Source organism: Archocentrus centrarchus, chromosome 5 (genome assembly GCF_007364275.1).
Source record: "Archocentrus centrarchus isolate MPI-CPG fArcCen1 chromosome 5, fArcCen1, whole genome shotgun sequence".
NCBI classification, from domain to species: domain Eukaryota; kingdom Metazoa; phylum Chordata; class Actinopteri; order Cichliformes; family Cichlidae; genus Archocentrus; species Archocentrus centrarchus.
Window position 1 is genome coordinate 26,730,015 of NC_044350.1, and position 24,657 is coordinate 26,754,671.

General features: G+C 38.6%; 1 protein-coding gene across 3 annotated transcripts; it reads left to right on the top strand.

Moving 5' to 3' along the window:
* The first annotated feature begins 112 nt into the window (after positions 1-112).
* eya2 (EYA transcriptional coactivator and phosphatase 2) lies at positions 113-24,597 on the top strand. 3 transcript variants are annotated; one of them, XM_030729064.1, is made up of 16 exons: positions 113-435; positions 9,929-10,008; positions 10,203-10,242; positions 11,000-11,111; positions 11,978-12,094; positions 15,179-15,255; positions 15,389-15,572; positions 15,863-15,999; positions 16,124-16,207; positions 18,898-18,987; positions 21,104-21,162; positions 21,910-22,070; positions 22,450-22,564; positions 22,755-22,876; positions 23,042-23,142; positions 23,501-24,597. In XM_030729064.1, exons 4-16 carry the CDS (start codon positions 11,009-11,011, stop codon positions 23,579-23,581), a joined length of 1,431 nt encoding a protein of 476 aa, XP_030584924.1. In that variant the 5' UTR covers positions 113-435; positions 9,929-10,008; positions 10,203-10,242; positions 11,000-11,008; the 3' UTR covers positions 23,582-24,597. The 3 variants fall into 3 exon arrangements, with proteins under 3 accessions (XP_030584924.1, XP_030584926.1, XP_030584927.1); XM_030729066.1 differs by having other exon boundaries at positions 15,866-15,999; positions 23,501-23,581; XM_030729067.1 differs by lacking the exons at positions 113-435; positions 9,929-10,008; positions 10,203-10,242; positions 11,000-11,111; positions 11,978-12,094 and adding an exon at positions 13,714-13,832 and having other exon boundaries at positions 23,501-23,581.
* The last annotated feature ends 60 nt before the right edge of the window (positions 24,598-24,657 follow it).

Sequence of the window (24,657 nt, forward strand, 5' to 3'; positions counted from 1 at the left end):
GCTGAGGGCATGAACGAGGAGTGGCTGAGAGATGGGGGCGCGCACGCACACACACAAACACACGCGTTCAGACAGTGTGCAGCGCGCCCGCACTCCTTCAGTAGTAGGAGGAGGAACCAGAAATCTTTCTTCATTTACTTAACATCACTTCCCCACCGCCGGGAAAGCAAACACGCTCCTGAAAAGCTGCAGACGGAGAGAGGAGAGATCGATGCGAGCGAGTGCCTGCAGAAAACTGTCACCTGGAGCCCCTCGATCCAGAGCGTCTGCGTTTTCTTCCTCCTCGTCTCAGGAGCTTCGAGTCCACAGGAGCGGGTTGTCACTGATTAGCTGGGACACTTGGGGGGGGGAAAGATCTGCGGGCACTCTCCTCGGCATGGAGAGGCTCTGACTGGTAATCGGATTTTTCCTGCATATGCCTTATTCTAAATGATGGTAAGTTTGATAATAATAATTCACAGTATCAGTGTACCCGTGATTTATGCAGACTAAACAGCCCGTAGAGTTGCAGGCTCTTTCTTGTCGCTACGAAATGTTTCTGTTTTAGAGTATTTCCTAATATTTTCAAATCTCACTGTGAGTTTATGAGATAAATATTACATGTAGCATAATTTTCCCCCTTGAGATAATTTCTTTCTTTCTTTCTTTCTTTCTTTCTTTCTTTCTTTCTTTCTTTCTTTCTTTCTAATCATACAAAGGATATAATGAAGTAAACGTACGGCATAATATTTTATTATTACGATATTATGAAGCTGAGCTACACTGGTTTGGCATTTTTTAAACAAAAATTATTATTATTTTATAATTAGGCTAATATTGGTATGGTCAAAGTTGTTTTGTTTTTTTATGTAATGTGTGATAACTTGATAATACAAAAAAAAAAAAAACTCTATTTATGTCAGGACAAATGGACTCTAAGGCAGAAAAATGCTGCGCCATAAAAAAGTAAACTATTTTCTCAGTGTAGTTTGAAAAATCCTGTCAGCTGCGAGTAATACTTTCTAGCTCATTAAGCTTTCAATTATAATTCTTAAGAATAATTTATAAGAGCAGAAAATCCCCAAATCGCCATCAGCAAAACGATTATTTTGTGTCTCGCTGAACAGTTTAAGAAAAATCTGGGGTAGAAGTGTGTGAGCTCCTTTTGCTTTTCTTGGAGTGTTTTTTTTTTTTTCTTTTTCTAATTTTCGCTCGGGCCTGTAAGCACAGAAGATTACACCCAAATCACTGACACCCTTTTAGCAGCCACGCAACGGCCCTCATTAACTAAATTAGGGGAGCCTCCCTGTAAGCGTTTTTCAAAGGCTGGTATTCATATTTTCAAGGACCCCTTCATGGCTCCATTCTAGAAACTCACTCTCTTGTTTTGCCAGTCATTCAGATCACTTTTAAACATTTCTATCAGGTGCACAGTTGGAAGAGTAATGATTAATGCCCCCCCCCTCACGGTTTTAACAGACTCATGTAAATAAATGTATTTACAGCAAAGAATTATGGCATTGCATTTTCGTGGAGTTCTTGTAGATTTTTTTTGGGGGGGGGGGTGATATATAGATTAAACTTATATTATTAGTTAGGAAATATTTAAATTTAAAGTTTAATCATTTAAATTACCACATTTCTGTACACATAGATTTACTTCAGAGGTTTTTTTTTTTTTTCCAATATTGCATGGGAAAGAGAAATACGTTCCTCATATACCAGTTTTCACTCTGAGGACATAACTGACATATCTGCCAGTCACAGTCAGTTACCTGCGTTCCAAAGAGGGAGCCTTACTTTAGATCGTTCGTGTATGACATTCAGATCCCCAATTGACCATAAATCCTAATCTCCTGAGCTGCCTCTTTTTCAGTCCCCACAAATATCCAGGGGTTTGAAGGAGGAGGTGGGGAGGTTGGCTCAAACCGCATATGCAAGGTTTGTGCTCGAGCGTGTTTGATTTAACACTGTGGTGTGTCTCCTAATAACATTAGGCCCCATTTCTGGACTTCTTCTCTATGGCTGACCCGAGCCTCTCTAAGTCTCTCTCCCGCTCTCTCCTCAGACTTCATGGTTCTTATTACTAGCTCTAATAAATTGTGAATAAGCAGCAACCCAAAAAGTCCTGGGTTGTGGAGAATTCCCCATCCTGAACTGAAGGCACCCCCTCTTAAGAAAACACAAATTAATTCCAAAAACCCCTGTAGCCAAAAGTTTCTGGAATGATAAATATTTTCATAGGAAGTTCTGCTCTTCCTGACTTTATCTGCACCAATTTTATTATATTTCTTCACAGCTGTGCAGCTCTTGATGTCTTATGGCTTCTGTGTGTCCCCTTCTCCTCAGCTTCTCTCTTCTTTCTCTCTCTCTCTCACTGGGAGTCAAGCAGTCTTAATGACTAGAATTTAAGGTTACAGCAGCATTATAATCTTGACAAATACATTTATAGTGTCATCTTAATACTTATAGCCTGTCAGTGGAAAGCATTTTAATTTGCTGCACCAAAGTGAGTGCATTTTGCCATTTAGATTTAGCTTTTTTGCTGTTAGGCACTATTGATTAATGTATTGTCCTTGTTTTTTAATGAGCATGCTGTGCTTACTTTTTCCTGAAGACATATTTACATATGCATTTGCTGTGTATTGCACTTGATGTTTGATGACGGTGACGAGTGTCACATATACACTCGTTTTTCCTGTCCTTTAAACAGTGACAGGAGCACAATAGTCAAGCAAAACAGCGGGTTTAATCCTGACTCTAAAAAACAATCACGCAAGGTCAGAGTCATAATGGCTACTTTAAAGTGACAACTGTACTTGTGTGTTTGCTTGATCATCTACCTGTTTGTTTATTTTTCATATTTTCTTAATGTACCATGTTTTATGTCCTCAGTACTAGTCAAATCTGCAAGTGACCTTGTAAAAATGTAATAAAATGAAGAAAAAAGGAAAGTAAATGCCAATAAGAGTGAGCAGAGCTACAGCAAGTTACAGAAAAAAAGCAATGTTTAGGTTTCAGCTCATAGAACTACTGCCCCTAAACTATTTACAGCATCAGGACAAGTGATCAGAAATGAAGCCTGACCAAAACAAAAAAATATTAATTTATATTTTATTATGATTCTTTATTTACAGTTTGACAGCATAGAAGCTGACTGTGTCTAACAAAGCCAACACAGTTTAGGTAATAATTTAGAGTTTTTAACATCAAGCTGGTTCCCTTCTTCTAATTCATATTCATAGAATAATGTAATCTCCAGTTAGATTTTAGCATTCAATATATTTGTGGCCAGTTGAATTATCACTTGTTTTGCCAGACCATTGAGGTTTATGTAGATTTCTATTATTGTCGATGTGTTTGGTTTAGCAAAAAATCAGGAAATTAAAAATGTCTCTGTTGGTTCTCGGTAGTTATCAGACTTTCCCCAAAATATCTCCTGCTTTCTCAACCCCACCCCCCACCCCACCCTTTTTTTTTAAATTCCCTTAAGGCCCAGAAAAGTCCTGGGGAGGCCTTGTGGTGGTGTGTGCTTAGGTCTGTGTATGTGTAATAAACTCTGGGCTGTCAGCAGACAACAGCTGTATTTCTGGCTATCTCCGTTCTCCTTATCTCATCTTGAATAGTGCAGCCACACACATTGCAGCAAAGTCTACTGTGACCATATTTCATTTTTTGGGGGGGTGGGCGCTTAATGTGTGGGTACTTTCCATGAAAAGAGAATTTAATATTTTTCTGTTGTCCTTGGAATATTTTTTATGTGTCAGAATTTTTCTCTAGCAGTACTTTTTCTCATATAATATAATGTTTCTCACCATTTTTCCATCTGTTAGATCTAATTCATCCATCCATCTATTTTCTTCCGCTTATTTAATTCGGGGGGGTTACCAGTCTTTTGCAGAGCTCTTATTCATTTTTTAAAATATCTTTTTTTCTTTTTTTTTTTTTTGGCATTCTTATCTCTCCATAAAGATAGAAATGACTCTTACTTCTCCGTTCTCTTGCTTTCTTTGTCTCTCTCTCAAACACACGGTTACACAGTAAAGCTACCAGTAAAGAAGTAATTGAACCTCAGTCTGTCTGTAGTACCTTTGAGATTCAGCTACTACTGAGTTCTGTCTGGCCAGCTGTTAGCAGCCATGGCGGCCTGTAACCATAATGTGGTAGGGAGATGAGTGAGGGTAAACCTTTTTTTGTCCTAATGACTAATAAAGCAGTAAGTCTGAATGTGTGTGTACTTTAGTGTGTGTGCCTCAGTTCATTAGAGAAGGCAGGAGCACTCATGCAGTCAGGCGTATGTCACTTTTAAATTCATGAGCACATGCACAGCCACCCTCCCTTTACCAGACCAGATGTTTTTTACCTGGGAGCCAGACCACCATCTGACTGGGGTCAGCCCAGTTCTCCAGCCCACACCCACTCCTCTAGGCTGCTGGGAGGTCTGCCAGCTGTCCCCCACTCTGACCCCTGTCCCGGGGCACTTGTTTTGGGGTAGGTGGTCCTTCTTGGATTTGGCAATATTACAGGGGGAAATTATAAGGGATATTATCAGTGTTAGCTGTCAAACACAGGGAGTGAACCGTGTTTGCAAAGAAACGCATGCAAGAAAGAAAGAATTAAGAAGCATGAAAAGGAATTCAGACTTTTGTTAAGTTGAAATGTAGAACAGAGCAAAGAGTGTGTGTTTAAGAAACTGCAATAAAGATGCTGGCATTGTCGAATAAAAAGGTTTTGAATCCTGAGAGACAGAGTGGACGTCTAATGTTCAAGCAGTCTTGTTGTTGGAGTTAGTCAAGTGAAAACAAAAGGTCGACAAGTCTGGGAGGTAAAGTTACAGAGTGTAGACAGAGTTGACAACAAATTCACTGCTGCCAGAGGTTAATTGAAGCTGCCTGCAGAAAGACTTCTATTTCTTTCAGTGTAGTCCTGTATCTGTCATTATGTGACTTCACTCTTCATTTATTTTCATTTGGAAGTAGCAGAAGTTTTACATGAAGACAATTGAATAGAGTCACTATTCATTTGTCTGTTTAGGTTATTTCAAGGGAACAAAGGAGACGTTGAAATTCGAGTTAGTCAATAGAGGGCTTGATCACTTGTGTAAATATTAAACTGGTGGCTGGAATTTGCTAATTGTTAGTTGATATTGTAAATATCATAGATAAGTTATAGTAAGCTGGGAATGATTGCATGATTGCTACAAAAGACCTGGCAGGTCATTTTTACTGTAACAGGTGCCTAAAACATGGGAACATCTTATGCCTGTGGATTTTTATATATATATATAAACTTGTATAGTTTTATATTTTTATGACACAGTGTCACAAGTAAACCATTGTTGTGCATTCTCTTGTTGATGGAGCTTTATCTGTGGGTAAGGATAATTTCTTTATTCATGTAGTTACGGCAATAGCAGTCAGTGGTAGCAAAGCACGCATAGAAAATGAGCACAAAAATTAGGCGCCCTATATTAATTTGCTAATATTTTAATATCATTATTATCCCCCCGATGCAACAATGACACCATCTTACAGTTTATGTCTCTCGAATGTCTGAAACTTGAGTTAAAAAAAAAAGTATGTAAACGTAAACAGAAAAAGCAAGCAATTTTAAGACTTGAGTACATTTTAGACAACATGTTTGCTTAGGAAAATAATCAGCGGACATAATTGATAACGAAAATAAGTACCAGACGAGGCCCATTCCCTGGATGGAAAGTTTTGGAGACTTGCATGTAGTTTGCACTGTTTACTGAAAGATTTTTCCAGCATTTCTGGACAGAGTTTGTAAGCTCTGAAAGGGCTTTTTTATCATTATATTACCAAAAAAAAGAAAAAAAAAATCAAGAAACTGTCACGAAAAACAACAGTGTATTCCATGTGTACTGAATCAGCTTGTGTTCATTTATATTTGGAGCTGCTGGCTTTGTTTTTACTTTTAGATGGATGTAGTTCTTTTATTATTATTAAATTCACAAATTCACAAAATAATAGTTCTGAACATAAGTAGCTATATATTTTTGCTCTTCCCTGTAGTCTGAACTGTCAGGTGTGTGCCAAAAGTGGTTAAAGAGGGCAGTAGTTGGCAGATGGTATCAAGTTCCTCCCCAAAATCTTGACACAAATTCAAATAGTGGGTCCTTGTTCTATCAGCAGCTGAGAGAGAGGTTTGTGTGCAACAGTTAAATGCCCCCCCTACCCAAAAGTTCCCCCAGGCACTTATGCAGACTGTACAAATTGAGGGCTCCAGGTGGGGTCCCATATGGCATGACTGCAGACCACCAAATCACCTTTTCAAGGTGAAGATGATGATTCAAAAGGTCAGACCGTCAGAGGAACACCTCAGGCTGCAACCAGACTATTACTATCAAATCATAGACACAGAGACTCAGACAGACACTGTCACTGCAAACATATTGACACTGTAAACACAAGACAGACTCCAGTCACCTAATATACAGTAATTTTATGACTAATGTAAATAAGATGGGGAACACCCTATGTTCGAAATTACCTCCATCATCTGGTGAAGACTTATAGGTCACTTAGTGAAAATACCAAACTTTACAACTTTGTTCAAAGTAGAAGTACCTAGAGCTTTTTTTAGGATTTCTTCCTTCTGCATTTGAGTTGTCAGTTGTGAATGCTCATTAAATATGCATTAAGTATTGTAGTATCTGAAACAGCTTCATTAACATTCACACTACTTTTTATGCAACCTTTCCTCAAAGACTGGACTTTACACAAGAAGAGATGAAAAACACATCTCAAGTCACATTTATTTCTGATTCAGCATTTTTTTTAAAAAATTTGCCTTCAGATGTGATAACACATCATAAAAACCAGTTTCTTGAGCATGCCAACACCCTTATAAGTTTGTCTAGTTTATTATGTACAGCGTGAGTCAGTTTTGTGTCAGTCATGTCTGTGGTTTAACTGAACGAAAGGTAAGTCTTCATAAACAGATGTTTTTCTTTTAATCGGCTCAAACGCCATTTGAACTTAAAGTAAAATACACCCAACAAAAGTTAGAATTTGATACCCGTGAAATAAGCGGTGGTCTAGCAGAACCCTGAGACCCAGGTGAAGCTGGTGAGATAGGCCTTGTGGCCTTGCAGCCCCCCGTAGCACTGCTGGGTTTGTTTTAGCTTCAGTTTCAGCTCTTGGCCTTCCACATCTCTGTTGAGCTCCACTCGTCTTCCTTCCAGTGTCCTGTAGTTCCCATGGCCTTGGCCGCCCTCATCCCAGGCCTCAACCTGAACCAGGAAGTGCCTTGGCTTTGATACAGTTTGTGTGTGTGTGTGTGTGTGTGTGTGTGTGTGTGTGTGTGTGTGTGTGTGTGTGTGTGTGTGTGTGTGTGTGGGTGCATGCAGGACTGTTGCAACTAAAGTCAAGAGGACTCAGAACGGGCGTTGCTTTTACTTTTGGTCCCTGGAAAGTACTAGGAAAAGCAAAGCACAACAGAGCTTCCCTTATTTTTCTTCTGCACTGCAGGATCAGTGTCATCATCCTGAGCTTCACAGTCTGCCTATGATAAGGGTCAGATCAGGGTCTTTGATGGCTGCAAGGCCTTAAACAAAGCTCACTGATCATTTGAGAGATTTGAGCAAAGCCTAAAACTTGGAAAAAAATATTTCTAATAGAAAGAAAGGAAATAACTTCAGTAAAGCACCTAAATGTCAGATTTATATCTATTTATGTTTATGGTAAGGTCGATACTACAGACAAGCACAGGGATTATAGGACAAATGACATACAGTGTATTTTATCTGTGTTTTTGTGATGCTACTAATAGTGAATCTTTCATTTCTGTCACTTCAGTCTTCTCTCTCAGTCACCCTCATGTCTCTGCTGCTCTGAAACCTAGTTTCCCTTAAAAGTCATCACTGTCATCTGTCTCTGTCATTGTGTTGTCATTGAGGTTGGAGGTCAAGCAGTTAGTTGCAGCTTTGCCAGATTGGAATGGCCAAAGGCAATAAAGAGAGAGGGGGGGGAGAAAAGGAGGATATAAAATTAATAAAATAGTTCATGCTGTTTAATATAGTCATATATGTACAAAAAACAAGAATAGCTGTACTTGTGCTGATCTGAGGCAGGTAACTAGGCATTTAGTTAGACTTTTCTTCAATGCTCTGAAACGTACTTGGCCTCTGGAACAGTGCATCTAACTGCTCTAACAGACTTCACTCTTCAGAAAATGTTTTCTCCAACATTTGAGAACATGGCTGCAGGAATTCTCTCCCATTCAGGCACAAGAGAATTTCAGAGGTCTCTACTGATGTCTGGTGATAAGACTTGGCACGTGGTTCGTGTTTTACTTTGCAAAGAACTTAGATGCATTGTAACTGGACTTCCACAGCAAACTTGTAAAGACATTTCTTTGTGGATCTTCTCAAAACCATTTTGACAGAATCTGCCTAAAGTGTCATTGCATGCCTCAAAGTCAAGAGTTATCTTAATTGGAATTAAGGTAACCCATAATTTTGAGCCTAGATGTGTAAGGCCTGATTTAGACTAATGTGATTCTACAACGTAAACTAAGTAAGTGGCCATCGTTGTAGGTGGCATTTATGCTTGTGTGTGGTGCATTATGGGTTAATTACTGTGTGGCCGTGTTCTGGTGTTTTACATGTGGTGCCAGCTGATAGAAGCAAATAAAATGCTGGGACTTTTTTCCCTCCTGTGTCCCTACTCTTTGTTGTGGTCAGTCTTTTGGAGGGGCAAACATATTTGTTCCTCTAGTTTTTCCCACTTATTTGTACATTCCCTCACATCCATTTCATTAGTTCAAGCAATCTCTCTGCAGGAATTTGCAGGAGTCCTTGGTTTGATATGATTATTATTCCTTATATTGAGATGGCAAAAAAGTGGCAAAAAAAAAGTAGCTGGAAATGCACAGGAGGAATCGATGGCTGAACAGGCCAATCAATTTCTAGGGAGGTGCACATTGAGTTACACCATAGATTACGGAGTCGATTTCTCACTGAAGCATAAATTCCCAGTAACAAGATGACATTTTGGCATTTTTCCAGCATGTGAGTGGGAATTCTGTTGGACAGGCTGACCTCATTCAGCTTCATCCTTTGACTAATTTATCTGCCACAGTTTTTTTTTTTTTTCAACCTTCAGCTCACTTTAAAGGACCCCTTTTTCTTATTTTTATTGCCTTTGTCAATTAGAAAGCAGCTATATTACGCTTTATAATTGAGTCTTATATCATATTCCATTGTGATATTTAATTATCTGTAAATTCACAATCAAAAGGGTTAAATTGGTCTGCTTGTGGTTATTTGAGTCCAATAAAGCAATATGTTATCATGTTTCTCATATTAATTTGCAACATTGCCTTCAATTACCCAGCAGAAGCAAAGAAATTCAAGAGCAGATGCAGCTCAGAAAAAAAAAATGTCTTGCAAAGTCTTCCCTCTCCTCACCTCATTATTTGATCATGTCATCATATTTTCTCATCAGCTCTATTGTCCCATCTTGTCACCCAACAGACAGGAGAAAGTCTGTTGAAAACCTCATCCACCCCCCACCGTTATTTTAGTTTTTGAACTATTTCCTCTGCAGCTAAACACAATTTGCATGGAACAGGTGCTAGGTAGCAGAGTGGGTTTGTAAGGTTATAGTGGGCTCTTTTTCAAAAAAAAAAAAAAAATCAACAGTAGTACCTGTCAGGTTTCTGTAACTCCTCATTTGACTGTCAGAGTTCTTATTTGACTGGCAGAGTCCACTATGAAAAGACTCGTCACATCAATACTACATTCAGCTTAATCTCTCTCCCTCTTTCTTTGTCATCATTAAACCTATTTACCTTTTGAACTGTTTGCATGAAGAAAAGATTTTTCACTTTGTCTTAATGGAACAGGGCTTGAGGCACTTTGCCATGTGTCAGTGAACTGCAGACCTATGTCCTACATACCTATTCACTATTATTTTTTTTATAGGAGAGTTGACAGCTTGAAAGAAACCTGACAAACAACAGTGTGAGAGGATAAAGAGGTTTAAGCTCTTTCTACAAGAGCAGGTAAGAGAACAAAACTTCCAGTCAACAACAAAAAAAAAAAAATCATGTTATGCATAATAAACTTCTTATCTTAATTTGTACCTCACCTTTTTTCAAATAAAGTGTTAGTCATCTCTTTCAGTGAAATTATCCTTTTTCTTGGCTGGTTTTATGGCTTGTTTTCTAACACTATCCATGCTTGCTTCATTTCACAGGCTTCTTATTACCTAATCCAAGCACATCACATACCCTCAGGTGAGACATTCGTCACTAAAATTAAAAATGAACTTGATAACCTATATGGCATTACTTTTTTTTTTTTACTTATTTTAAGTGATGAAGGAACTGCAACAACCTTCAATGCAAGTCATCTTTTGACAAGTGTGACTAACTTTAAACAGAAAGGTTGTAAAAATTAACTAATTAAAATGTGCCCACTTGTGTTTTTCTTCACTTTTATGTCTTGTATAGATGTACTGTTACAGTACATATATATATATGCATGATCAAATAGGTTTCAAACTGGTCCAGGCAGTTTTTTTTTCTGCTCTTGGATCTTCACAATTCTGTATAGAGCGTGGAGATCCTTAATAGGATTATCTCAGGCACACAACTTTGGCTGTGAGCACAGAAGATCCATCCATTTATGTCTGCAAGTGGCAGCCAATCACAAGAAAGCATACTTAAAGACAGGTAAATTAAAAAAGAAGAGGAGCGAAAATGGCTTGTTTTAGACAGTGGATAAACTGAGGCTCTGCACTGTATAAGACAAATAAGGTTTACTTTGAACTGTGAATCATGCAAACCTACCCTAGTAAAAAAAAAAAAGAAAGAAAGAAAAAAACAGAACAAAAACAACACCTCTTTTAATTTTATGAAAGATTCCTGGCAGCCATCCATTCTTCCCCATTCTGAATTCTAACATGCCAAAAACAGTCTAATGAATACAGAGAAGTAGAACTAGTTAACAAAAGTTGCCTCATGTTTTTTTTTTTTTTCTTCCCTCTGCAAGATCATTGTCATGGCTGCATATGGACAGACTCAGTACAGCTCTGCCCTCCAGCCCGCAGGACCATACGCACCGTACACACACCACACACAGGGCTACAGCATGCCATCTTACAGTAAGTGCAAACACACACAGTGTTATGAATATACAAAACAATGAAATTACAAAACAGTGACTTGAGGTAGACTTGAGGTGGATACAAACTGTGACATTGTGCTAAGAAGATAAATTGTCATTGTACTCACACCAATAAGCCACAACATTAAAAACCACGTTAGCAATATTATGTAGGTCTTCCTCATTCCAGTCAGGGCATAGACACTGGCTGTCTGGCTCTGTCCTGTTCTGTTTGGGCCTCTGTGGAACAGTTTGTACTGGACATCCCGCAGATCAGTTGATTTGACTGGGATTTGGAAAGTTCAGGGGCCAAATGATTACTGTTGGGTCTTTGATATCTTAGAGCTTTTTCTGAGCAGTTTGCGAGGTGCATTGTCCTTCTGAACTAGGCTGCTGCCTTTGAAGGGGTGTACATGTGTCTAAGTTGGTGGCATGTAGCAAGGTAACATCCAGGAAGGCCAGAACCAGAGGCTTACCGGCAGAACACTGCATTGTAACAAGATGATCAGTGGTACTTGTGTTACTTATCAGTCGTTTTAGTGTTGTGGTAAATCTGTGTAGGCTCTGTTCAAAGTTGGTTATCAGTGTTGCTGAGGAAAACGGTTTTCAAGATGGAAAATATAAACACTCACACTGCACTGCAACTTGATAACGTGAAGAAGACTGAATAAAACTTGATAGTCAGGCCTGGTGTGTTCTCTAGATGAAACTGGTTTCTGACTTAATCAATCAACATGAAAAATCTAGTAATAGCATTGTTTGGTGTAATTGGTTATGAAAATAATCCACAACATTATTGATCAGGCTTGTCCTGAATGCAGCATTAATTTTCTGTTTGTTTTTTTTTTTTAAATGTTATTTTAGATATTAAAACTGAAGACGGTCTAAGTCACTCTCCAGGACAGACAACACTACTGGGCTACTCCAACTTCAGCAGTACTCCATCAAGTCAAAGTCTCTACAGCTACTCTCACACACATGGTTAGTCTGAAACACCACGTGTACTGAAACTAAGGACATGCTACCACATACAGCAACACACAAACCTTTTATATACCATCTCTGATATTGCGTTACTGGATGGAGCATCCATACTTGCTGTCGTCCTTAACTCCTCTCCTCCCCTCTTTCTGCCACACCTGTTCTCCATTAGCTGCGGTCTGGACAACTGGCGTCAAAAGTCTCTCCACCCCTCCTCTTTTCTTGGGGTCAGGCCCCCTTTCTCCACTCAGACCAACAACACAGCATGCAAGCACTTGTGTCAGTTTCTCTGGAGAGAGAGTCAAAAAAAAAAAAAAAACATGTAGATGATAGGAAGAGAAAAGGAGACAATAGAGGGAAAATATGAATTGTGGAGATAGCAATAGCTGGGCAGAGGGTCTCGCTGACAGTCAAATGCTCAGACAAAGATGTAGCATGCTTGTGAGTCTGTGCAGCACTGTGCCCATGCATGTCTGTGTGTGTTCGTGATTGAGTGTGCGTGTCTGTGCTGTACACATTCCTCAGTCGTCCGGCGCCCAAAGCATGACTTGCTCAGTGCAACTTTATGGCTTTGAAACCAGCGTGAAATTGACCTTGTGTGTGAGAGGGGAGAGGTTAAGGGGCATTTTACGGAGGGGTGAATAGGTTTAATATTGCAGACAGAGCATGAGCTATTTCCACTGAATGTCAGAGACAAAAGGGAGATGAAACAATTTAGAGCGATAAATGGATAAGGGGTGGACATGACTTTGTAGTACTTTTAAAATGCTGTTATTTTGCAGTGTACTCTAATAATAATGATAAGAATTTGATAATGCACCAACTTTTCACAGATATTTTCACTGCATAATTCATTATTTGGTCCATATTTGTAATTACAACTAAGAAAACATCAAAAAGTTACAGAAATGCCAGGATGATTGCTGAGTAGCCCGCATTTTGTTATTTGTTATAACATTAGCCATTGCTAACATTTTAGCCTAGGGAACAGAGAGGATTTCACATTAATGCCAGCTACCTTAAAAAAATATATAAAAATGTATTTCAGAATAACAATGTATCTTTCTCCAGTCACCCGCTGACTCCAGATCAATTACTTGTCAGTCCTTTCCAGACAAGTAAATTCTTGTTTTCCATATAACTTTCTTTTAGGAGAATTTTCAGATGTGAGACATTATACAGGAATGTAAATATTCATGTAAACACACTTTTGATGGAATCTCTCAGAAACTGCAGAGCCTTCAGTGACTGTGCTTTGTTAGATCGCCCTTGAACCAACAAACAGTTTTTAACAGAGTGTACTTAGAGTTTGAAAGACGCTGTTCCCAAACAAAATACATTTGTTTGAATATTTGTATGCATAAATCATTAACTGCAAACTTCAAACGGCAATAAACTGCCACAACAACCAAATGTTTGTAGGATTTCAGAATGTTTCCATGTCATCCATTATACTGTACACAGTACACAAGCATGCACACAGAGATACACACGGGCACCACAAAAAGCCTTCAAAAAACGTACTTACTGTACACTGTGTGTACAACTCAAACCAAATGGGGGCTATGGGAGCTTTTTTTGTGTTTACTCCAGAGATGTCCTGTATTTTTCCTTTAGTCACTCTAAAGGCTGCTGTGTTGTTTGGGGAGGTTTCATTGTGATTCTTCCACTGATTCATTTTTCTACTGTTTGTCATGCACTGTGGTATGGTGAGGAAGGAATTATGAAACGATGGAAGGTAAACACAATTTATTTAAGGTAATTTCAATTAAAAAAAATTTTTCAGGATAGCTTTCTTGTTATGATTGAGAAAGAGAATATTATTTCATATCACCAGCTGGCAACTTGTTGTGCAGCTAGCATTCAAAGCTAGCTGTTTAACTAACGTCTGTCAGTTTAACCTCCCTGTAATTGCTTATTACATAAAACCACTCACTGATAACAAGCTGTTATCAATGAAAAGCTTTTTGTTTCACCATAAAGGGAATGTTGGATGCTCAAACTTCTTCTAAGGCTTTTCCTTTTATAAAATCAGTGCCAGCTAGAGTCATGGCTTTTACGTTAGTACAACTGGTCTGAAAATCATTTGGTTTACCAAAGACAGCAAAATATATCAACTGTTAGATGGTTTGTCATACCTTTTTGTGCATACATCGATAGTCCTTATAATAACTTTGATGATTCCCTTTACTCTTCCTTTAACACACCAAACACATTTTAGAGAGATTGCCTAAACCTGTTTGGACATGCATGTTTTGAGGTAATGAATGCTGATGATTTTATTGGTTTCTGAAGCATCAACTAAAATTCATGGTTCGCAGAGGATGGATTTTAGTTTGGTGATGCCTTGCTTTGATACTAAAATCTGTAGCAGTAATAACAGCCCCAGCATGCTTACACATATGTTGGACTTTCTAATTGGGTCAAAGTGGTGTAAATTCTGTCATCCAAGGATGAATGCAAGGCTCAAAGTAAATTCTGAAAATGTAATGCCCATTTTTTTCTCAGTTGGTATAAGAAGTTGATTTTCTACTGTTTGGCTAATGGCCAGTATTTCTGCTTGTTTTTGGTTCATTTTAATTAGCTTTTTTAATATCAAGCTAACGGTTAAACTAAAGGAATGGAATGAAAATTGGAAATATTTTCCAGTGCTGTGTGTGGAGGTGATAAAATTACAGGAAAAGTAGTTAATCAGACAAACAAACAGTATCCACAGACCTGACAGGAAGATGCAGGGTGAGACATCATCACTGTGGGGCAAAATCACTTGGAGGAAGACATTCCTGCCTTAGCTTGATCAGATTAGAAGATTCCCAGAGCAGCAGGAGCAGCAGACTTTCCCACCTGTATTGTCATGTCAATGATAAATCACACTCTAGCCTTCTGTAGCTTTAAGCAGTCACGGAGGAGTCGAAGTTTACTGCCCAGTACTTCCTCTCCTCAGATCACAGATCAGATCAGATCTTGGGAAATTACATCTAAAGCTCAAATATCCCTCCAGTTCAGAATTTTATCTTTTTTTTTAATCCTTCATGAGTGATTAATACCTTAAAATTTACCCCTTGTCTTTGCATTATTCCTTAGGTGGTGGTATTTCATCTGGAATTTTTCAAAGCAGCCATTCAATCTCAAGTTCCACCCCTTTCAACCCTGCACAACAAGTAAGTATTCACAACACACATCTTTGCATTGTTATTTGTGGAAATGAAAGAGAAACTCTGACAGTCCTGTAAGATAATCAGTTATCAACGGATGTTTGATGCCACTGACTAATATTCTTGTCTGTGTTGTCAGGAGTTTTCAGCGTACTCAAGCTACAGTCAGAGTCAGTACTCACCATATTATAACTCACATCACTACAACAGCCCCTACCTACCCAGTAGCAACATAAGCCCTGCTGCCATCCCTGCTCCATTACCCTATCAGCACCCAGAACACCCAATTATGTTGCCCAATCACAGCCCAGAATCCCATACAGGTAAATTTGATTAATTGATTAATTGCTTTAGGGTTTGGACCATAATATAAGTGGAAGAAAGCAAAGAAGACATTGTAAGATTTGCAGTGGGAAGACAATATTATATAAAATTTAATTTGGGCTTTGTGCCCTAGGGTAAACCAGATGCAGGGTTTTTTTTTTTTGTTTTGTTTTTTCAGGAATGTTTAAATGATTTAATCACTTCATTTATACTATGTGCCACTGTTTTATCATTGTAAGGCCAGATAGTTTCCCCTTTGAATCTATAAAATGTTACATGTGTGTTTTAGCAGAGTACCACCCACCACCCAGCCCCCCCACACCAGGTAAAGACGAGGGAGTCCCAGCACGAAGGGGTTCAGATGGCAAGTTGAGAGGAAGAAAAAGAGTCAGTGACCCGGCTCCACCTTTGGACTCTGATATAGAGGTAAACACATGGTCACACAGTGTTGGAAATTAGCAGCATTTCTCTGCAATATTTATTTTTCTTTCCAACACACACTCACAAGCTGTCATGTGGTTAAAATTACATATCTGCTATTTCACTGCAGCGAGTGTTTATCTGGGATCTGGATGAAACCATCATTATTTTCCATTCGCTCCTCACGGGAACGTTCTCCTCACGATTTGGCAAGGTACAGCGATACAGCCCTTCTCTTTGTCATTTACTGTAAGAAGTGTATGCTGTAGCTATAATCACACACTGTTGATGCCAGTGATAAGGTTGGTGGGCACAAAACCCTTACAATAAACACATACCGCTGCTTTCTCTCAGCAGTCAAGTGCTTATTTAACTAGTGGTCAACAGTTTGGCTGCCTGAGACACGTGACCTTTGAGTCTCATCCCTGAGCATTTTCACACGCTGGCTGTTTTTCCTTTCTGCCCTCTTGTTTCTTTTCATAATGCAGTAGGGCTGTTTAGCTACCCCGACAACCTGCAGCGTGATTGACAGCCAGTGGGACCTTTACATAACAGACAGGCAGCTGACGAGGGGTGGACAGTGGTGCATTTCTTATTTTTGGCCAGGGATCTGTGTTTTGAATTCTCACGGTCCCCCTGCGGGTTGACACAAGGCTTATGGGAGTTTGAGAGCAGCGTTTCTGATCGGCTCAGATCGGTTGTTTCTTTTTCTTTCTTTTCTGCCACAGACAGGGGGTGAGGAGAGAAGGAGTGGAAGAGCCAAAAAAGAGAGGGAGTGAGTTAGACTGTGGATGTGTTGAAATGTGACTCATGTGCCAAAAATTTCTGATTCCTCCCACCACTCAAACACCCCACTGCTGGATCTAGGAAAGCTTGGCCGGACAGATTCTGACATCAAAACTCAGACATGCAGTAGAGGAATTGAATGAATGACAATAGAAAAACAGATTAACAGTCCAACGTATTGAGACAGTTTAGAAGCTAGAAACATTTCTTCCTTAATTTGCAAGAATCTCATCCTACTATGGCAGAAATAATGCATTCAATTCTGGAATTAATTAACTCAATTTCACCCCTTTGCATCCTGCTTCTCATACTAGTGTCTTCCAACTGGATCAATGTAATTTACTCTTATTATTAACAAATGCTTGGACATGTAAATGTAAATCCGGACCCAGTCTGAGGGAAGACTAATGGATTTGTTGAAAGACACTTGTTTTCACTAGCTTGGTGAGCCAGAAGTGGATAGATGTCCATATGAGGAGCTGACCCTTCCTCCCATAACATTGCATGCACTATCTCATCAATCTCACCTCACACTGTCCTCTAGTGTGTGAATTCCCTTCCCAAACTCTTTCATATCAAGAAAAGAACTGAATTTTTTTCCCTTTTCTATGTCTTTTTTTTTGTCTTCTTTCTTTTAGTCTGGAGTTAAAAGAAAGGAGCTTTTAATTCTTTTACTGTATAGTAGTAGCCAAAGTTTTTAGAAAAAGGTGATTACAGATAATTATTTCAATAATTGGACAAACAAACCTTTCTCAAGCCTTTAACTCCACCCACTTCATCCTTTCCGTTCACGTCTTCCTTTCTCGGTCTTCCCCTTTTGCATTTTCTCCCAGTTACGTGTCCTCTCCCTGCTGCTCCTATTGAACTTATTTTGCCCTTTTTGTCCTTAATCAGCTTTTCTTCAAACCCTTTTGTGGAGAGAGGTATTTTGTAATTGCTGTGATTTACCTTACTTGTGTCATCAAGCCCATTTTACCACCCTGAGCCTTAACACAGCCCTGCTTGTCATTTCAAATGCACTAATTAAATGTTCACCTTTGGCTGACATTTCCTGGCTTGGCCTGTCTTGCTGCCAAAGAGGAACCATCACGCAGTACACCCTCACATGCACACACACACACACACCTGCTTTTATAAGTGTTAAATGACAACACACCTAGGCTAATTTGTCAGCCAGACTACTGGCACGTTATGATTTATATTTTCTCCAGGTGGTAATTTTGAATATGGTTATTAAAAAACAGAATTTAAGTTGACGTAATGCGACACCTGGCTGTTTATTTTTCTTTCTTTAAGAGGGAAAATAACAGAAGCTGAGAAGCTGAGTGATGTAAGGGTAAAGGTGAAAGACTGTATATATTTGAGTTATTAAATCCGCTGCAGCTGAACTAAATATCAAGCCTTCATTCAACTTTACCCAAGCTAGCTGCATGGTAATGTTGACGTATTTGTAAAATCTAGATTAAAAGGTACCGGTCGGTAAACAATACTTGTCATTTAGAAGCTGAAACATGCAAAAACACTAATATAGACATTGTAACCTTCAGATGATTAAATGATTCTACATCAATAAAATGAAAAAGAAGGGATTTCTAAAAAAAAAAAAAACAAATGTCAGGCTACACACTGAATTAATTTCATTTTAATTCCTGACTTGGTGCAATGAATCAGGAAAAGTAACAGTAGAAAACAGTTGGGAAAGCTAGCTCACAGTGCCAAAACAAATAACTTGAAGATAGCAAAGATAAAGAAAAGCAGTAACGTTTGATTGGCAGATAAATATTCCTCTCCCTGGAACTTCTATATAAATCGTTTTATTTAAAGAAGAACAAAGCGTCTATTATGTCTGCAGTATTAGCAGTATATTCTCGAAATACCAAACCTGCTAGTCATCCTAAGCCCACAATTTTATTTTTTATGGTATTAATTCACAATTTATTCTTAGGAAATAAATTGTGTTAATTGTGGTTGTAGTTTTATTTGAGTTACTGTACACATGAACTTCTAACCCACTGAAAAAAAGTTCTTCTCTCCACCTTGTTATTTGCCTTTGCTTTGCTTGTATCCTTATGAGATTGAAGTGTATATAATATTTTAACTTTTCTCTGCACACATTAGGACTCTTCAAAGGCAGTGTCTCTGGGTTTGTGGATGGAGGAAATGATCTTCAACTTGGCTGACTCAAGGCTTTTCTTCAATGACCTGGAGGTGAGTTTTTAAAAAAGAACCAGAAGAGGATGGATGGATGGAATTGTTGAAAAAAAGGAGCACAAAAACATTTTAAAGTTTCAGGATTTGATGTTGATTAATTAGCAAGTATGCTTTACTGTACAAAAATAAATAAATAAATCATTCCAGTTTACAAATTCCATATTTGGCTCACAGTACAAAGGATCTTAATATGTTTTAATAATTGTGAGACTTATTCCAGTAAGCTGGGAAAACTGCAGCACTGAAAAATATCCAGCCATGTAAGCTGGCATACTGTTAACCAGAAAACCTTCCCTGCAACAGCTTAGTGAGAGGTTTGACATTTTGCTGCTTTTTTTTTTTTTTCTCTTACTTGGCATAAAGCACAGTGGCACTCAGTGTAGAAATCCCCTCACACAACATCTATCCTGTATTTATTCTTTCTACAGTATTTACAACATTACCCAAACAATTTCCTTTCCTGGGAAATTGACAGTACATGAAGTTGAAAACTGCTGGAATATGTACTCTAATTTTTTTTTTTAAAAACTCTGCTAAAGTTGATATGCAACCTCTTAGTGATGACTCCTTAAAAAAAGAAATAAAAGCTTCTATTGGTCATTAAAATGCAGTTTTAGTACCTGCTAGTGACTGAACGGTTCATATGTTTTTCATCCTAAATTCCTCAGCCTTGTTCTGACAAAGAAAAAAGCTTAAAGAGGGGCATAGAAAAAGAGAACAAGTACACTTTGTGCTGTAATTATAGGTCTGTGTCTGAGTATCCAAGGGGGAAATTAGTCAAATGGGAGGAGGAACAGTCAAGAGGAGGGAAAGGAGCCAACGAAGCCATTTGCAAACCCAGTTTTTATCCCTCCTTTTGTTGTCAGAGCTCAGTAAAGCAGTACCCCACATCAGGCTGACAAAGCCTGTTAAGTCTTAAGGTGCAATTATCTTGTCCTTATCATGTCAGTAGCAACACCGGTGGCTACAGCTGCTGCTGTCATGGGTCACATAATTGTAAATGGTGGGTATGACTGTCTGACTTATCAAGGCCACAGTTTTGAGTTGAAATTTTAATGGTTCAATAAAAGGATTTCAGTGTGTTCAAACTAAATGAAATCCCTGTTGTTGTTGTGTTCAGAGTTTCAGTGTATGTGTTTTTTTTTTTTTTTTTTCAAATTCTGCACTTACGATGACATTTTAGGAACTGGCCAGAGCTGACAGATGAAGTATCCAGTTTGCTTTGTTCCCTGTTGAATAAACAAATGTTTGAAATGAAATTATACGAGGGTCATTTGCATTGTGTGGGTAGCAGTTACAGTTCAACGTGAGTGGATGTCACCTGAGTGGGAGGTGGGTTACAGCCCATGGGAATTTTTTTATGCAGCAATGTAAGGAAGATGAGGTAGCGTCTCTGTCTGGATGACTGAAAGGTGATAGGTGAGCCGGTCTGTGCTGGGCCATTGTATGACCATTTGGAGTCATACTAGGACTTTTAAGCATGTGTGTGCTAAAAAACAGTGTGTAGAATCCCTGAGAACTTTTCTAATAGACAGTTTTTGCAGAGCTTTGCATTGTGTGTTTTCTCTTAGTCTGTGATGACTGAGTCGTCCTGCTTTCTTTTTTTCTTTTTCTTTTTTAAAGTCCAACATATCAAATCATAATAACGGTTTTAAAATTTCTGATTTAACTGCATATTGCTGAAGGTGCTTTGGCTGCAGACACATGGTTAAACTACAGTGTGGTTTTATTCCCTGCAGTTTGGTTGGTTGCATTAAGGTCCAACAGAGACAAACGACATGCAGACCATTGTGATTGTTGGACAATGGGCGATTCTTGAGAGGATTTCTTTTTTTAAGCAATGGTTAAATGGTTAGGTGCATTATAAAAAAATGCAGATTTACTTTACTTCACTATGTGGTTACTTTGGTATTGCACCACTAAGTTGACAGACATATCCCTGGCACCTTACCAGTCTGTTTCCTGACACCTTATTTCCTCCTTCCTTGTATTTTATTTTAGCACTTCTTCATATCTATTATGCTATCATTTCTATAGAGCAGAGACCTGCCTGTACAGGGCTTCACTCTGAAATGAATCACTTGATATGTCTTCTCTCCTTTTCATTTCCCAGGAATGTGACCAAGTTCATATTGATGACGTGGCATCAGATGACAATGGACAGGACCTGAGGTAAAGTTACTGCTGTGTTACTGCGCTCGGAGCTTTGCTGAGAGACTCTGACAGTTCTACTGTGGCTTGTGAACCAGACTTGCCCTCTGGATTTTAGTGCGCGGGAAGAAAAAGGCATGGAGATGAGAAGGGGACTGTGTGCAGTGGTGTGCATCTGTGTGTGTTCATGCATGCAAGCATGTGCATGTCTTTTATTTGCCCAACTTCCACGGCCATATAATATGTCACAGGATTATCCAGTGCTTTCACTTCTCATCAAAATATCTCTTTCATTCCCTCTGTCTCCCTCAGTCCAGACGTTTTATTACATAAACTGGTTGAAACACTTTAAGACGCTTTTAGGAATGATTTGAGCGAACCAGCCTGTACTAAATTACTTTTTTTGATGTATTTATTTTATTGAACTTGGACCTTTTCATTCAAGTATGTTTTTATATTTGTCCCAGTTATACTGCATGTATATAATATTTGTTTACTGACAAAGGCTCATTCAGTTTTGCTGGATTTCTTGGCCCCGACAGGTTTGGTTGCACTGGCACAGTTCAAGCAATTCTTCCTTTTTCATTGATTGAATTGTTTGAATTCCTGTAACCCTAAAATGTATTAGTGAATGCAGCTACTGATTCTTGGAGTACTTGTGTCAACAATAATGGAGTGCTACAATAAGCTCTGAAATATGCTCTGAAAAATGTAGTTTGTGTCTTTCTGATTTATATCCTGGCTGTTTTCTTTATTTTGGCTGTGCAGCACTTACAACTTTGGGTCGGATGGCTTCCAAAGCCCAGCAGGGGCGGGCTCTCTGTGCCTGGGGTCAGGGGTCCATGGAGGGGTGGACTGGATGAGGAAACTGGCTTTCCGATACCGCAGAGTCAAGGAAGTCTACAACACATACAAAAATAATGTTGGGGGTAAGCTCCAGTCTCATTTTATATTAACATTGCTGTCAACACGCAACCTGAATGTTTACACTGTCATACTTCCTTCTTTTACGTGGGGTTTACTTGCATGTATAAAACCGTTACAGGTAGTTTGATGACGAGATTACTCGAAAGACACATGCAAATGCTCAAAATAATCAGCTCCAGGATTCAAGGAGCTAAAGCTGAATCCTGAGATTCAAATCATGATTGATTTGAGTTTTGCCGGTTTGAAATCATGAAGTAGAAGCATTCGAAATTTTTCATTAAGCTGTTATTGTGTCATGGCATAAAAATGCAGTTAGGATATGAAGAAGAATATAGTAGTTGTTTAAAAGATTGTCAAGCTTTGGTTCTCCCTGATGATCAGGTTTGCTGGGCAGTCCCAAGCGAGAAGAGTGGTTACAGTTGAGGAGAGAGATGGAAGTCCTGACTGACCTGTGGCTGACTCAAGCACTCAAAGCTCTGGCTCTTATCAACTCGAGGTCAGTTCACGCTGCCACAGCATTATTACCACCCAGAGGTGAATTAACATTAGATGCTAGCTTTATGCTGTTTTCTTTCATTGGACTTTTTTTCCACATTATTTTGAATTGAATTCTTCTCGATTGGTGACATGGTGTTTATAATATGTCATATGTACTGACTTTAGTGTTTGTTTTCACCCTCGTCCAGGCCTAATTGTGTGAATGTGTTGGTGACCACTACCCAGCTCATCCCAGCCCTCTCCAAGGTGTTACTGTATGGTTTAGGGTCAGCCTTCCCAATAGAGAACATATACAGTGCCACCAAGACAGGTGAGAAAAAGTTGGGAAAGGAAGAAGAGAGTTAATAAACAACATCAAACTTAAATCTCCTATTCTGTATAATGTTGTATGCCACTAAATGAATTTCCCTTTTAAAGTATTTTACTGAAAATGCTGTAATAATGACTTAAACTCTGATATCTCCCTTTTCAAAAGGCAAAGAGAGTTGCTTTGAGCGTGTCTCTCAGAGGTTTGGTCGGAGGGCAGTCTATGTGGTGATAGGAGATGGAGTTGAAGAGGAGACCGTAGCCAAAAAGGTATAACTCAGTGTGTTTTTCATGACTTTGACTGCTTAAAAAATGGGCCACAACTAATCAGTTAACCTTACTCCACGCTTGATTTTTACAGCTTCTGTGAATGAGTTTGTTTTCTCATCATTTCATTGATATTTTCCTGGGTTTGGCTGATCTTTTTTTTTTTATGCTTCTCTACAATCTCATACAACATGTTATCCAGATGTATATGGTTGTGTACAACAGTATGCCTCTAAACAACACATTATTTCACATATGCACTGCATCTGCTGAAGCACTGCAAACTGTTAAAAATATACCTTAATTTTGCATGTTATACTTTATACTTGCATTTCATATTACTTTATTTTTGTTTTACCAGAAGAACATGCCATTCTGGAGAGTGTCTTGTCGGGCTGACCTCGAGGCTTTGAGCCATGCACTGGAGCTGGACTACCTCTAGAGGGCGCCATCTGTCACATGCTGCTCTTCTGCTTATGTTATGAGAAACTCTGGAACTCCCGAGCGCACCTTGCAGGTGAAGGTTCCCCTAGAGACTGATTCAAAGTCAATTTTGCTATTTTGAGCGAGCACCCTGACAATTTTACACCAAAGCCAAAGGATTTTGTGGGGATTTTGAAGCAAGGCTGCAGTATCTGTGACACATAAACGTGAAAAAGGGCTGGAAATAAAAGACCAAAGTGAAATAAGGGACCAAAGCCTCATGGCTGACCCCAGGGAATTATGATTAATACTGAAAATATTAATCATATAAAGCAACAAACTGTTTTTGTTTTTTGTTTATTTGTTTTTTTGTTTGTTTTTTACTTCATCTCAAGTTTATAAATGGTGTCCCACTTTCAAGATACTTACATCCTATTTAGTGATCACAGTGAGTAAAGTTCAGATTCTTCTGAGATTACTTTTTTTCTGCTGTGTCTTTATATTTCTTTTGAGACTGAAAACTTTTTTTTTCTGGCCATTACAAAATTATAAACAAGAATTCTAATACTGTGATTTTAATCACCTAAATAAATGTTAAATACCATTCTCATCATAGGTAGGGGCTATTAAATAGTCTGCATTTTTGCATTATAACATGAGCTATGTATTGTTTCAATTTTACAACACATTAAGGTAAATATAGTTTGGGAGCTCAGCAAAAAAAAGGAAAAAAAAAATCACAATTAAAGGCCAGAAATCAAAATGTTTTGATAAGTTGCCTTAAAGATGCTGTATTATAGGCTGGTGCTTGAATGAATCCTTACCTTTAATTCTGGGTTATATATTGTCTTATTTTCTGTCATTAAGTTCCTAATAACCTGTTTGTAATATAGATGGACTGGTATGATTGTGCATGTGCTGATTACACTGCCTGTCAGCTTAGCTATGATTTGTATATAATGCTTTATTGTCAATTTGTTTTGGCAGACAGTTGAAGTAGATTAATAAAGATAAATTAATTACATCGAGGGGAATGGTGAGTTGAGTTTCATCTCATTTTCCACAGTTGCTTAATCCATAGATATGTTCAGAGCA